This window comes from Lucilia sericata, unplaced genomic scaffold (assembly GCF_015586225.1).
Source record: "Lucilia sericata isolate MDLA Ls3-8-SP2 unplaced genomic scaffold, ASM1558622v1 Contig000529F_arrow, whole genome shotgun sequence".
Classification (NCBI taxonomy): Eukaryota; Metazoa; Arthropoda; class Insecta; order Diptera; family Calliphoridae; genus Lucilia; species Lucilia sericata.
In genome coordinates, this window is record NW_023994541.1 from 202,534 (window position 1) to 215,528 (window position 12,995).

At 32.0% G+C, this 12,995-nt stretch overlaps 3 protein-coding genes and 1 long non-coding RNA gene across 4 annotated transcripts in view; 2 read left to right on the top strand and 2 right to left on the bottom strand.

The window, feature by feature from the left end:
- The first annotated feature begins 314 nt into the window (after nucleotides 1–314).
- Nucleotides 315–12,995, top strand: part of LOC119605889 — a 75,030-nt gene continuing 62,349 nt past the window's right edge. Inside the window, exon 1 of the long non-coding RNA XR_005231612.1 lies at nucleotides 315–674. This is a non-coding gene — a long non-coding RNA (uncharacterized LOC119605889). The remainder of the gene's footprint in view (nucleotides 675–12,995) is intronic.
- On the bottom strand, nucleotides 680–5,096 carry LOC119605884 (4-coumarate--CoA ligase 1). Its single transcript, XM_037959222.1, has 5 exons — nucleotides 4,727–5,096; nucleotides 4,037–4,197; nucleotides 2,366–2,573; nucleotides 1,975–2,302; nucleotides 680–1,914 (listed from the first exon to the last, which is right to left on the bottom strand). The coding sequence occupies exons 2-5, from the start codon at nucleotides 4,163–4,165 to the stop codon at nucleotides 948–950; spliced, it is 1,632 nt and encodes a 543-aa protein (XP_037815150.1). The 5' UTR covers nucleotides 4,166–4,197; nucleotides 4,727–5,096; the 3' UTR covers nucleotides 680–947.
- LOC119605886 (mitogen-activated protein kinase p38a) lies at nucleotides 7,775–9,910 on the top strand. The gene has a single exon (XM_037959224.1). It carries the CDS (start codon nucleotides 8,219–8,221, stop codon nucleotides 9,302–9,304), a length of 1,086 nt encoding a protein of 361 aa, XP_037815152.1. The 5' UTR covers nucleotides 7,775–8,218; the 3' UTR covers nucleotides 9,305–9,910.
- LOC119605882 (cactin) lies at nucleotides 10,743–12,932 on the bottom strand. Its single transcript, XM_037959214.1, has one exon. The coding sequence runs from the start codon at nucleotides 12,802–12,804 to the stop codon at nucleotides 10,861–10,863; it is 1,944 nt and encodes a 647-aa protein (XP_037815142.1). The 5' UTR covers nucleotides 12,805–12,932; the 3' UTR covers nucleotides 10,743–10,860.

The window sequence follows — 12,995 nt, forward strand, 5'->3', positions numbered from 1 at the left end:
TACACTTTTGTATTTCTTTCTCAAGTTTAAACCACCTTCATTGGGCACTTAAACTTTGGATCGTCTCATAATCTAATAAGGACCTATAATAAATATAGTTTTGTTGGTCTTCTACTAATATTTCGATCTGTTACAAACGGAAATCAGTCAATAAAATAAAAGAAAATACAAATAATATAAAATTCACTGTAATGGATAAATCTTCAACATGAATTGGCAGCCCTGTTAAGTAAAAAATGTAGTGCCAAAATAAAAAAGTCCCTTTTTTTGGCAACTTTGCATGTAAGTTCCGTTAGAAGTTTGTTGTTGTTGTTTTTGTTGATCGTATTTGCGTTTGTTTATTTATTTGTTGGTGGAAAATAATAAAAAAGCGTAAATAATTACAAATAAATTGAAAATAAAAGTGTAAATAATAAAAAAATAATAAATAAAAGTGTGTTTATTATATAGGTTCATTGAAAAGTGTAAAAGTTTTTGAATATTTAAGTGTCAAAGTTGGAATATAAATACAAACATTTTTATGCAAAAAAAAAAAATAAAGAAAATGGAGTAAATATGTTCAAAATAAAAAAGTGTTTATAATTCTGTAAATTACTCTATTTGCCTCAAAGGGGTCTGGTTTACTCCACGTAGGTACATGAAGTGGCGTCCTTAGAAAACTTTTATAAAAACAGGTAAGTTTTTTTTGTTAAATAAACTTTATTTCTTTTCAATATATAAAAATGTATAAAACTTTTTTAATATGGAATTATTTTATCAAAGTGTCTTTTGTCTACTTGCACCAATAATATAATTGCATTTACCATTACTTATCAATTATTCCTATAAGAATTTGTTGTTTACAAAAATATTGTTTTGTTTTTTTTTTTTTTACAATTTGAACTTGCAAAGTTTTACTTTATGGCTTTGGTAGGGAGGGATTATTTTTAAGGAAATTTTAGCTTTCTTTACAATTTTGATTTAAGTTTCTTTTTGATCATATCGCGGAGGACACGTCTTAAAATTTTGCCGCTGGGATTTTTAGGAATTTCATCGACAAACATAACGCCACCACGTAACTTTTTGGCGGGAGAGGCACGTTCAGCCACAAAATCAATAACTTCTTGTTCACTTAGCTGGACATTAGCTTGTTTAACCACAAAAGCCATGGGCAATTCGCCGGCTTCTTCATCGGGTTTGCCGATAACAGCGGCATCCTTAATTTTGGGATGGGTCAAAAGTAAAGCTTCAATTTCTGCTGGAGGCACTTGGAAGCCTTTGTATTTGATTAATTCCTTAATGCGGTCCACAATAAAGAATTCAAAATCATCATCAAAGTAACCAATATCGCCGGTATGAAGCCAACCATCAACAATAACACTTTGTGTGGATTTGACATCACCTATATAGCCTTTCATTATACAATCACCCTTAAAACACAGTTCGCCACGTTGGTTAGGACCCAAGGTCTTTCCGGTATCGGGATCTATTACTTTAGCATAAAGCCCTACTTTTAAAGCACCAACACTGCCGGGTTTGCAGGCATTATCATTTTGCACCAATAAACTTAAAGTGGATTCACTTAAGCCATAACCCTGACGTATAATGGGCACACCAATACGTTCTTTAATTTGATCTTCGGTTTCCTTACTCAAAGGAGCTGCACCACACAGCAAAACCATCAAAGAAGATAAATCGTATTTTTCCACAATGGGATGTTTGGCCAAAAACACCATTAATGGAGGCACCATGAAAGCCATCATAACACGATATTTCTCAATAGCACTTAAGAATAAATGATCCTCAAATTTGGGCAAGTAAACCAAACATGTACCCAAGCAGCCGGTGGTAATAAGAGTTAAGCAGCCGAAAGCATGGAACCAAGGTATAACGGTTAACATGGTTATTTCGCCCAAAGGAAGAGCAGTAGGTTCTCTACAAGAATTAAAAATTATTTAAAATAATTGTTTTTGTTTTTATACTTCCACTACTTACAACTGCGAATCCAAGGTGGACAAAATATTTGATTGTGTCAATTGTACACCCTTGGGCATGCCTGTGGTACCCGAAGAGCATACGATTAAAGCAACATCATCATTCTTATTGGCTTTTATGCAATCATAAGATGCTTGTGAGGGTATGGATTTATCTTCCATTAATTGTTTGAAAGCATAAACATTAGAGTGCGTAGAGTTGGTAGAAAACACAACAATTTTCTTAACAAATGAGTTGTTTTTGGCCACCTTGGCAATGCGATCCACGGTCATTTTTGATGCAAAAATAACTTTGGGCTTTGAAAGATTAAGGGCATGATGGACTTCACCTAAAAAGAAATTAAAATCAATTGACTCCCAAATATGTTTAAAGTTTTAGTTTTAAAACTTACGTTCCGAATATGTAACATTTAAGGGTGCTACAGTGGCATTTAGCACAAAAGTAGCAAATAAAGTTATAGCAAATTCTACACTATTTTCACTGGATAGTCCTACCACATCATTGCTTTTAACACCCAAATGTTTGAGCACATAAGCCAATCTTACAATTGAATCATGCATATACTGGGCTGAGTACTCTTGACCAGTGACAGCATCAATCTAGAAAAGGAAGAGATAAACGAAAAAGTTTTTTATATGCATTTTAAACTTTTTACGGAATTTGCTTTCAATCTAGAAAAAGAAGAGATAAAGGAAAAGGTTTTATATGCATTTTTAAAATTTTTACAGAATTTGCTTTTATCGATATTGGACTTTTGGTTGTTTGGACTTTAAAATGTTTGCAGAGTATCTAAATTTTAATTATTATAGTTGTAATCAGATAACAATATTTTTTTATTTATATATTGATAAAACAAAAAGCTGGCATACATATTTACAATGTCAACTAATGAATAGTATGTGAATATAATTATTCACATACTATTCATACCCACCATCAAAAAAGCTGGGAGGTATATTGTTTTTGTCATTCCGTTTGTAACACATTGAAATATCCATCTAAGACCCATAAAAGTATATATATTCTGGGTCCTTCTTAGATTCTAAGACGATCTAGCCATGTCCGTCTGTCCGTCTGTCTGCCTGTCCGTCTGTGTGTCCGTCTGTCTGTTGAAAACACGGTAGAGTCCAAACGGAAGTAGCTAGAGAGCTGAAATTTTGCATAGATACTTTTAGTTGATGCAGTTCGTTTGGTATTGAAAATGGGCAATCGGTCCACGATTTCGCCTAGCCCCCATATAAGGTCCCCTTCAGAAAATGACTTTAACGCTCATAACTGTCTAAAAGAAGCATTTATAGTTATGAAATTCGACATGAACATATTCTATAGAAACCTAAATCGCTTTGTAAAATTTTATAGGGATCGGTCCACAATTGACCCTAGCCGCCCTATAAGGTCCCCTTCACAAAATGACTTTAACGCTCGTAACTGTCTAAAAGAAACATCTATAGCGGTGAAATTCGACAGGAACATATTTTATAGGAACGTAAATCTCTTCGTAAAATTTTATAAGGATCGGTCCATAATTGACCCTACCCCCATATAAGGTCCCCTTCAGAAAATGAGTTTATTTATAAGGAAGCATTCCTTTTCGGCAATGTTTGGATGGTGGGTATACAAGATTCGGCACAGCCGAATATAACACTCCTACTTGTTTAATATCCATCAACAAAAAGATGGGGTTTATTTTGATTTTCTACTTTTGTGTTCTGGGCCCTTATTAGATTCTAAGACAATCTAGTCATGTCCTTCCGTCTCAATATCTGTCTATCGAAAGCTGTATAAAATCCGAATGGAAAGTGCCGGGTTGCTGAAATATTCCACAAATATTTTGCACTGATGCAGTTTGTTTATCATTGAAAAAGCTCCCCTTTAAGATAAAAAGTATAGAATAAAGTGTTTTTCTCCATGACATCTTTTTTAAAAACGTAATATTACAGAAACCACAATTAAGCTCAAATCCGGTATATTTTGAGAGAGCTTGAAATATAATTCTAATATATACTATAGACCTAATTACTTTCGCAAATAAAATTAAATTTTAAAATTTTCCATTAATTACCATAACAGTTTGATTGCCAAAACTTTTGTATTTAGCCAGAACAAAATCACCCAATGATTTGTAAGCTTGAGTTTCGGTGCCGGTTATGGGTCCGCCATAAACGATATTTCCAGGTAATAAAGTAGCCATATTATAAAAGTATTTTTATTACTTCAAGTCAACTAAAAGTATAAAAGAAAATACAATTTTATTAATTTAGCCGAAAATTTCAATTAATTTAAATTAAACTTTGATTTCTTTACAAACATACATACAATCTACTTAAGTGTTTGTATGTAATAAATGATAAAATTTAAATAACTTTAATCTAATCTATAGATAATAATGTATTTGTATTTTTAAAGATTGCAAATTATAAAGTCATTCTAACAAATAACAAAGACTTCATTTAATATTAATTGATGCACTAGAAACAGAAAATTTCTTCTAAAATTGGAGAAACTTATAGCTTTAATTTCTTTAAAAATTTCAATAAACAACAAGTTCAAAGTTCAAAATTTACTTATTATTTTTTTTTTTTTTTGGAGGGTACAAAAAACACCTTACAAATAAATAATGAGAGAATGGAGTGGGTATGTTTTAATATATTCCATTTGTAAACTTTAGACTTCTTTACAAACGTTTAATAAATTATCATTTTCCCTGAACTATTTTTTTATAAAATGCAAACATTTTATGAAAAACACTCACCTTTTGAATGGATTTAATTTTTTTTATTTGGTTTCTTGTACTCTTGTACAAACAAATATGCAAATAATTCGACTAATTTAACTTCTCACTTTATTTTGTTTTCTGATTTTGTTTCAAAGTGAGAATTACGAGAGTATTTTTGTTTGTATTTATTAAAAAAAAAATGAACCGTTTCTGTCGGTGTCCAGAACACAACTGATAACAAATTTCCAACTAAATTGTGACCAACAACATGCAATTTTTAGCATTTGTGTGTTTTGTCTATAACATTTTATACTTTTAATCATAAACAATTGATAGGATTTTCTAATATAATTTTCAAAACTTTAACAGCAGGTAAAGAAAGAAATGAAAAAGTTTAATTTAAGAATTAGTAAAATAGAATAGAAATTTATTTTTAAATAAAACTAAAACTTTGACGGACGATGTTGTAGAAAGTTGTTTTAGTTTTCTCATTGAGTTTTTTTGTTCACTATATATACCTACAATATTACTAATTTGCCGATATTAATGTAGATAACATGTGTGTATCTAGAGTTAGAGTAATTTTCGGGGTGGAGAGTATGGTGGTAGTTTTTATTTACATACACACCATGTTGTTGGTGTATTACTAGTTAATGGTCATTAATATTTTACATGGATTAAAACATATGATCAATGTTTTTGTTATATTATATACTAATTACCTGTTGCTATTTATTTTATGTTTTTAAATTTACAAATTATTTTTAATCTATGATTAGCAATTATGGCAGATATTTATTTTTTAAACTTGCAAAAATTGATATTTGAAAATTAATAATATTTATTTGCATTATGTTGGCAACTCTTTATACTAACAGCTGTTTGGAACAGTTTTTTAAAGAATGTATTCTTTAAGTAGATTAAATTGGATTTCAATAATTTAGAAAATAATTAGAAATAATTAGGTTTAAGTTTAGGTTTAGAGGGTTTATGCACTATCAAAATGTGCATATCCATTCGGAGACTATAAGGTCCATTGTGATTCCCTTCAAAGAGTGAAGATTCAAAGACAGAGAAGCAAGACAACAAGAAAGAAAAAGAAGAAGTAAGGTAAAGTTGATAGATGAATGGAAACAGGTCTATTCCAAACCAGAAGATTTACTAAGTCAGTACCCTAAAAAAGAGAGAGAGAGAAAATTTATTTCCCCCTGTTAAGCCCAGTCGAAGATGCCACTAATTCCCTTGACAAAACCTAGTAGACTGTGAGGTTTAAAACCCACAATTTCCCCCAGTTCGTCATGGAACCTATTCCCTAGGCATATCAGCCTGAGATTTTGTATCCTATGATAGTAGCAAATTATATGCCCGATCCTCTCTACTTTTCACCTTCGCATAACCTGCAATAGTCCGGTATAGTACTGTCCCGCTTATTGACAAAGGCCCTAACTGAGCAATGTCCCGTTAACATCCTTATCAGAATCCTTAGACTGCATTTATCCAGTCCTATCCAGTCCTATACAGTCTATACTAGGACTGGTTTATGATGTCACGGATTCTTTCGAATATGTTAACCTATAATAGTGACCACTGGGTGGTTTTACCATCCTTTCCCTGTCGTCTATGTATATCAAGGTTCGAAACTAATATAGCCAGTTTGACCGCAACCTCATTACAATGCACATTACAGTGCCCCGGCACCCAACAAAGTCTAATGGCAAACTGTCTCATAATGTCCTTAAGGGCATTTCTGCAATATACAAACAAGAGCTAATATATCATGAGACAAGCCAATGCTTGCAACATAAATTGTCACAACTGACCCCGGATTGATATGACTCCGTATCTGTTCCGCCACAATTCAGATCGCTCTGCTTGGAAGACACTACATTCGGCAGGGAATGCAGGTTGATGATGAGATCGACCCATCTCTCTTTAGAGTGTTAATCGCGTTGATGGCAACATCGATCTGTTGTCTCCAGAGAGTGGAGCAACCCAGAACATCACCAACCAAGCCGTAAATTCTTTCGAATTTAGCGACGCTTTGTCGGTGCTTTTCGAAAAGAAGGATTCTCGAAAACGAAAACTTCGAGAAATCTACCTTTGCCGTATTGGATAGAAATGCGAGAGACCTAAACGTCCTGTTCCTTGCCTTGCCGAATAACCTGTGGACGGTGTTCTCCCAAATGTCCCCTTTGGATTCATTTCGCCTCTTCAGTAGGGCATTTTATTTTATTCTTGAGAAATTTTAAGATATAAGTTTGTCATAAAATACAGGCGAAATGTGGTTAAAAATTATTTTTTGCCAATTTAATTTTGTTTTAAACTTCAGGTTAAAATGTCTCCAAGAAGAAATAGATATTAAACTCTTTTAAAGTCGACATATTGGACTTTTAGACGATAAAATAAATTTTATAAAAAATAAGTCTTCGTGCTGTTATAATATCTCAAATATCTCCTAAATGTAGTTTTTTAATCATAAGAACAGATTAGTATTCAGCGCTGTTTAGTCCTTTAGAAAAAAGCATGTCATTCCGTTGGCCATTTCAAAATATAATTTTCGGAACCTACATAAGTATAAAATATTATTAGTCCGAATCTTTATAAATGATCATTTGTGCATCTTTATTGAAACCAATTTTCTGAGGATCTCAGGTATCATCCGATTTCATATCTTCGATAATTAAGCATGTCAGACATGCTTTCGAGAAGTTTGTTTTTGAAAATCGGAAAAACGGCTAATAAATAACACAGATGATTTTTTCCAGACAAACAAACAAATTTTCAAATTGTTTTAATTTAATTATTTAATAAATGATTTCAACAAGTTGTTTTATTAATTTAATACAATAAAATAAAATTAAAAACAAAACATTCCGATTTTTGTTTCTTAATTTGACATTTAACTCAGCCATGATACGAAAACACAACTCTGAAAACCCTTGTAATAATTATAATTACAAAAATAAAATGTTAAATTCTAAACAATACTAATTATTCACACCTCAAACAAAAATCATATGTTTTGTTGTTGTTGCTGTTCTTTTGAAAAATTCTTTATAATGAATGTGGGAGGTAGTAGTAGTAGTAGAAACAGAGAGCACAAATATATTCTATCAGTGGCTGGCTATAAGAAAGATATCGGGGGTAGTGAGGCAAGGAACCCTAAACAGAAATGAATTAAAATGATTTTTTATTAGTATAATTGTATGAGTGTTTATTTTTATATTCATTTCTTGTGTTTTTGTTTTACTCATAAAATCAAATGAAATTAACAAAAGAGAGGACAGAATTGGTATAAGAATTTAATTCTTAAGTTTTAACCAAACGACCAACAATCCACTCATATATCAAATATTTTATTTTATATTTTTTAACACAATAAAACGAACAATCAAAACGTAGATAAACATAATCAGTAATTTTCTTTACTAAAGAAAAAAAAAAAGAAAAATTAAAGCAGCAAATTATTAAGTTATTGTCTGGATTCACAAAGAAGTTTGGAAGAAGAAAAAGAAAAGAAAAAACGTCATGGTTAAATTCTACAAGGTGACAATAAATCGTACAGAATGGGAAATACCAGAAATCTATCAACAATTACAACAAGTAGGCTCTGGTGCCTATGGACAGGTGTGCAAGGCCCTGGTAAGAGGTACTAACATGTATGTTGCCATTAAAAAGTTGGCACGCCCTTTTCAATCGGCGGTGCATGCTAAACGTACTTATCGAGAATTGAGACTACTCAAACACATGGATCATGAGAATGTTATTGGTCTATTGGATGTCTTTCATCCGCACCCCCCAAATGTAACCTTGGAAAATTTTCAACAGGTGTATTTAGTTACTCATCTTATGGATGCCGATCTAAACAATATTATAAGGACACAACGTCTGTCCGATGAACATGTGCAGTTTTTGGTTTATCAAATATTACGTGGTCTAAAATACATACACAGTGCTGGTATTATACACCGTGATTTAAAACCCTCCAATATTGCAGTAAATGAGGATTGCGAATTGAGAATTTTAGATTTTGGTTTGGCACGGCCAACAGAAAATGAAATGACCGGTTATGTGGCCACACGTTGGTATCGTGCCCCGGAAATTATGCTTAACTGGATGCATTATAATCTAACCGTGGATATTTGGTCGGTGGGTTGTATTATGGCTGAATTACTTACTGGACGCACTTTATTCCCGGGCACTGACCACATACACCAGTTAAATTTGATTATGGAAGTTTTGGGTACTCCGCCCGATGATTTTATGCAAAAAATTTCCTCGGAAAGTGCACGCAACTACATTAAATCATTGCCTCCCATGAAGAGACGTGATTTTAAGACTTTCTTCAAGGGCGCCAACCCATTAGCCATTGATTTGTTAGAGAAAATGTTAGAATTAGATGCAGAGAAACGTATTACTGCTGAACAGGCCTTGGCACATCCTTATATGGAAAAATATTCAGAACCAAGTGATGAACAAACTTCACCCTTGTACGATCAAAGTTTTGAAGATATGGATTTGCCCGTTGAAAAATGGAAGGATTTGATATACAAAGAAGTTATAAACTTTAAACCGCCACCATCGTTTGCTCAAATTTTACAAGAAATAAAATAAGTATTATTAAAGTTAGGGAAAGCTTTGGTTTTCTTTCACATTGTGCAATTATTTGACTATATAGAACAATAATTATATGACTCTTGGAACAAATGGGTATTAAACATCAAAGTTAATATGATATTATTTTTTGTCAAATATTTAAATACTGTGGAAGTTATATTAGTTAAACCAAAGTTTTTTATGCTTAAAATCACGCATTATCAGTTGATTTTAGTTTTCATACTGATGATAACTTGACTTTACTTATTTAAATTTTTTTAATTTTTGAACAGTTGCTCAAAAATATTGATGGTATTATATGATAGATCTGTGGTGTTAAATACACTCAACGTTTATACGTAACTTAAATAATTGTTCATAAATGTTTGTTAAATACACATACATACGTACATGTATATTTTTTATTTTAATTGTCCTTGCTCACGTACAAAGTGCCTTAATATTTTACAAAATACCAAAAATTATAAATATTGCCTTAAATTAGAAATGTTTTGTTAAAAGAAATATCAAACATAAATATTATTTTTATAATTTTATTATTTTTTTTTGTGATGTTTTTTAAATGTTTGTGCAATAAAGTTGTATCTTATATACGTAAAGAAAGTTTTATTTGTTTAATAATCATAAATGTTTATAATCGGAACAACTAAACTGAACACTTACTGATATAGGTCTGGATCAGGACCCATCTCAAATTTGATTTCTAAATAGTGTTTTATGTGAAACTAAACTAAAACTCAATTAGAAGAGAACTAGAACTGAACTAGAAGAGAAATAGAATAGAATTAGAACAGAACTAGATCCAGAACTATAACAGAACTATAACTATATATAGAATTGAACCAGAATTCAAATAGAACAGAGCTAGAACTCTAGAATTGAATTAAAACAGAACTATAACTTAACAAGAACTAAAATAGATCTTCTGAATAGAACTAAAACGGAACTAGAACAAGGAATGAACTTAAATGAACTACAGCTAAACTAGAACAAAAATTGATAGTTCAGAACTATCAGTTGTAGTCCAGTTTTTGATTAGAACTAGAACTAAAATCTTAATGAGAACGGAACTGGAATAGAACCACAACTTAACTAGAATTCATATAGAATTGAAGTGGAACAATACTTAATTAGAACTAAAACCGATCAAGAAACTGAACTAGAACAGGATATAAATGTACCAAGAACTTGAAATGAACTATATCTATTCTAGATCGCAATTAGAATTAATTAAAAATTGGACTAGATATGACCTAGAAGTAACCCATAACTTAAATATAAACGAACTAGAACTCATCGAGAACTTAACTAGATCAAAACTAGAACATGTATTGAACATGTTCCAAAAGTAGAAGAAGTTTTTAAAAAGTAGTAGATCTGAACAATTTCCCTTAAATCAGTAATCCATTAAAAGCAATAAAACTCTTCATTCACTTTGTATATATTATTTCACTTATTTTTATTAAAATATATTTTAATTTATATTTAAAATTACACACAAAAGACATTCGCAAAATAAACAAAAAACATCCTTCGTCCCTTCCTTCTTTCCTTTATCTACGATATCTATAGCGTTTGAAATGGAACCACAACTGAAAGATATTATTATGAAATTGACAACGAAAACCACGCTTATAACTAAACTCCCATTCGCGATGAACAATCTTAAAAGCAATATCCTCATAGGGTGGTCCAGCGTGAAAACGTAAAATAGCAAAATCTGGATTATCTTCACATTGTGTAAGGAAATATTGTGGTGTTTTCGATTTGTCTATAAGATCCGGATAGAATATATTAAATTTATAACCTTGAACAATTTTCGGTGGAGGATTGTCCATATCATAATGCGTTTGATTGTATTTATTCCATTCGAAGCCGGTGTGTACACGATTAAAGTAACGAGGTTTGCGTGGACGATATTTGTCAGTGGCTAGTTGTATGGCGAGTGAATTGTCGCAAGGCATTTCAACACTAAATTCAACTTCATCATTAGACATGCCCTTGCGAGCTTCGCTACGCATATTAACTTCCTCTTGGCTGAAGTTAACATTTTCTGAATTATTTTCCAGCAACTGTTGTCTTTGATATTTCAAATTCATTTCATCCTCTTCTTCGTCCACAATATTAAGGGAAGAGAACTGCATTTCAGAGGATACATATTGAGGACTGTAGTTGCCTTCATTGTAGAGATTAAAGCAATCATTTTCATATATCTCCTGTTGGGTTTCTTCGCTTTCTTCTCTGGCCTCCTGCGTTTCGCGGCCCTCATGATGTTGTGGTGAACTCTCCTGGGGTTCTTCTTTAACTGTTGAAGTTTTAAGTAGATCCAATTTTTCTCTGAGTTTCTTTTGATGATGATCTCTTAAGCGTGCTCTCGCCATATGAGCCTTTAGTTGTGATAATATATTTTCCCAATAACTAATATCCACACCTTCCGTACGAGCCTCAATTTTACCTTCTATTTTGGCTCTCATTTCATCTAATTGTGTTATGGTTTTGTTACGAAATATACCCGTCACATCTTTCACCACACTCTCGTGTATACCCTCCCGACGAGAACTTGCTGCTTCATCTTGTTCTGCTTGTTTTCTTTGTTTTTGTAACTCATCTTCTACAATAATGGTCATATCATTCCAAAAATCTATATGCTCACCTTTTTCCAATTCAATATAGACTTTAATGTCCACTAGTAGATCTTCTAAATCTTTGATGCACAAACCATTAAGTATATAGTAGGGCTCATGCATTTGCATTTCGATGGCATCCTCCAACTTTGAACTGTTTATGTATTGGGCTAGTAAATCTATAGGTTTTGCTCTGCCATCTTGTATACGTATTTCACTTCGCAAGCGAGCTTGTTCCAAATGAAATTGATCTTCTTGTTTCTCCCATTCATGAAATTGTGCTGCCTCCTTTTGTCTTTGCTGCAATACCATTTCTTCTTCTCGTGCTTGTTTTTCTTTTTCTCTCTCCAACCTACGTTTCTTAACCTTTTCTAATTCCAATTTATTCTCCATTTGTTTTTGTCGATTTAATGCCTCCACTGTCTGTATTGGGACATCTTTTAAACCTTGTTTCTGTAATTTTTTATTCCATACAAAGGTCGAGGTCAAGTTGGAATCACCAAAAGGATTATCTTGATCTGTATACGTTTGGTATTCATTATCCCAGCCCATTCGTTGTTTTCTTCTTAATTCCTTGGCTTCCTTTTCTCTCAAACGTCTTTCTCGTTTTTGCTCTGGTGTCTCTTTTGCCTTAAGCTCTTCTTTAAGGCGCTTCCTTTCTAATTCCTCTTTGATACGTCTTTCCTCGAGAGCTTTTAATAGTTGGACATTTTTGGGTAGAGATTCATCACCACTGGATGAAGACGATGAAGAACTTGAAGAAGAAGATGAGCGGTATTTTTTCTTTGATTTTGATTTATGCTTATGTTTTGACTTGTGCTTGTGGTGTCTTTCACGATGATCATCCTTTTTATGTTTTTTATCTTTAGGCATTTTGTTTTATTAGTCTTTCACTTTTATTTTTTATGTTAAGAATTTGCAAAATTTTATGGAAAAGAAGAAATAAAACTCAACTGAATGTAAACGTATAAAATTATTTATATTTTGTGTAAAACAATGTGGAATTGATACAACAGCGTTGTTTATGAAAGTTGCCAGATGAATTACATATTTGTAAAGTGAAA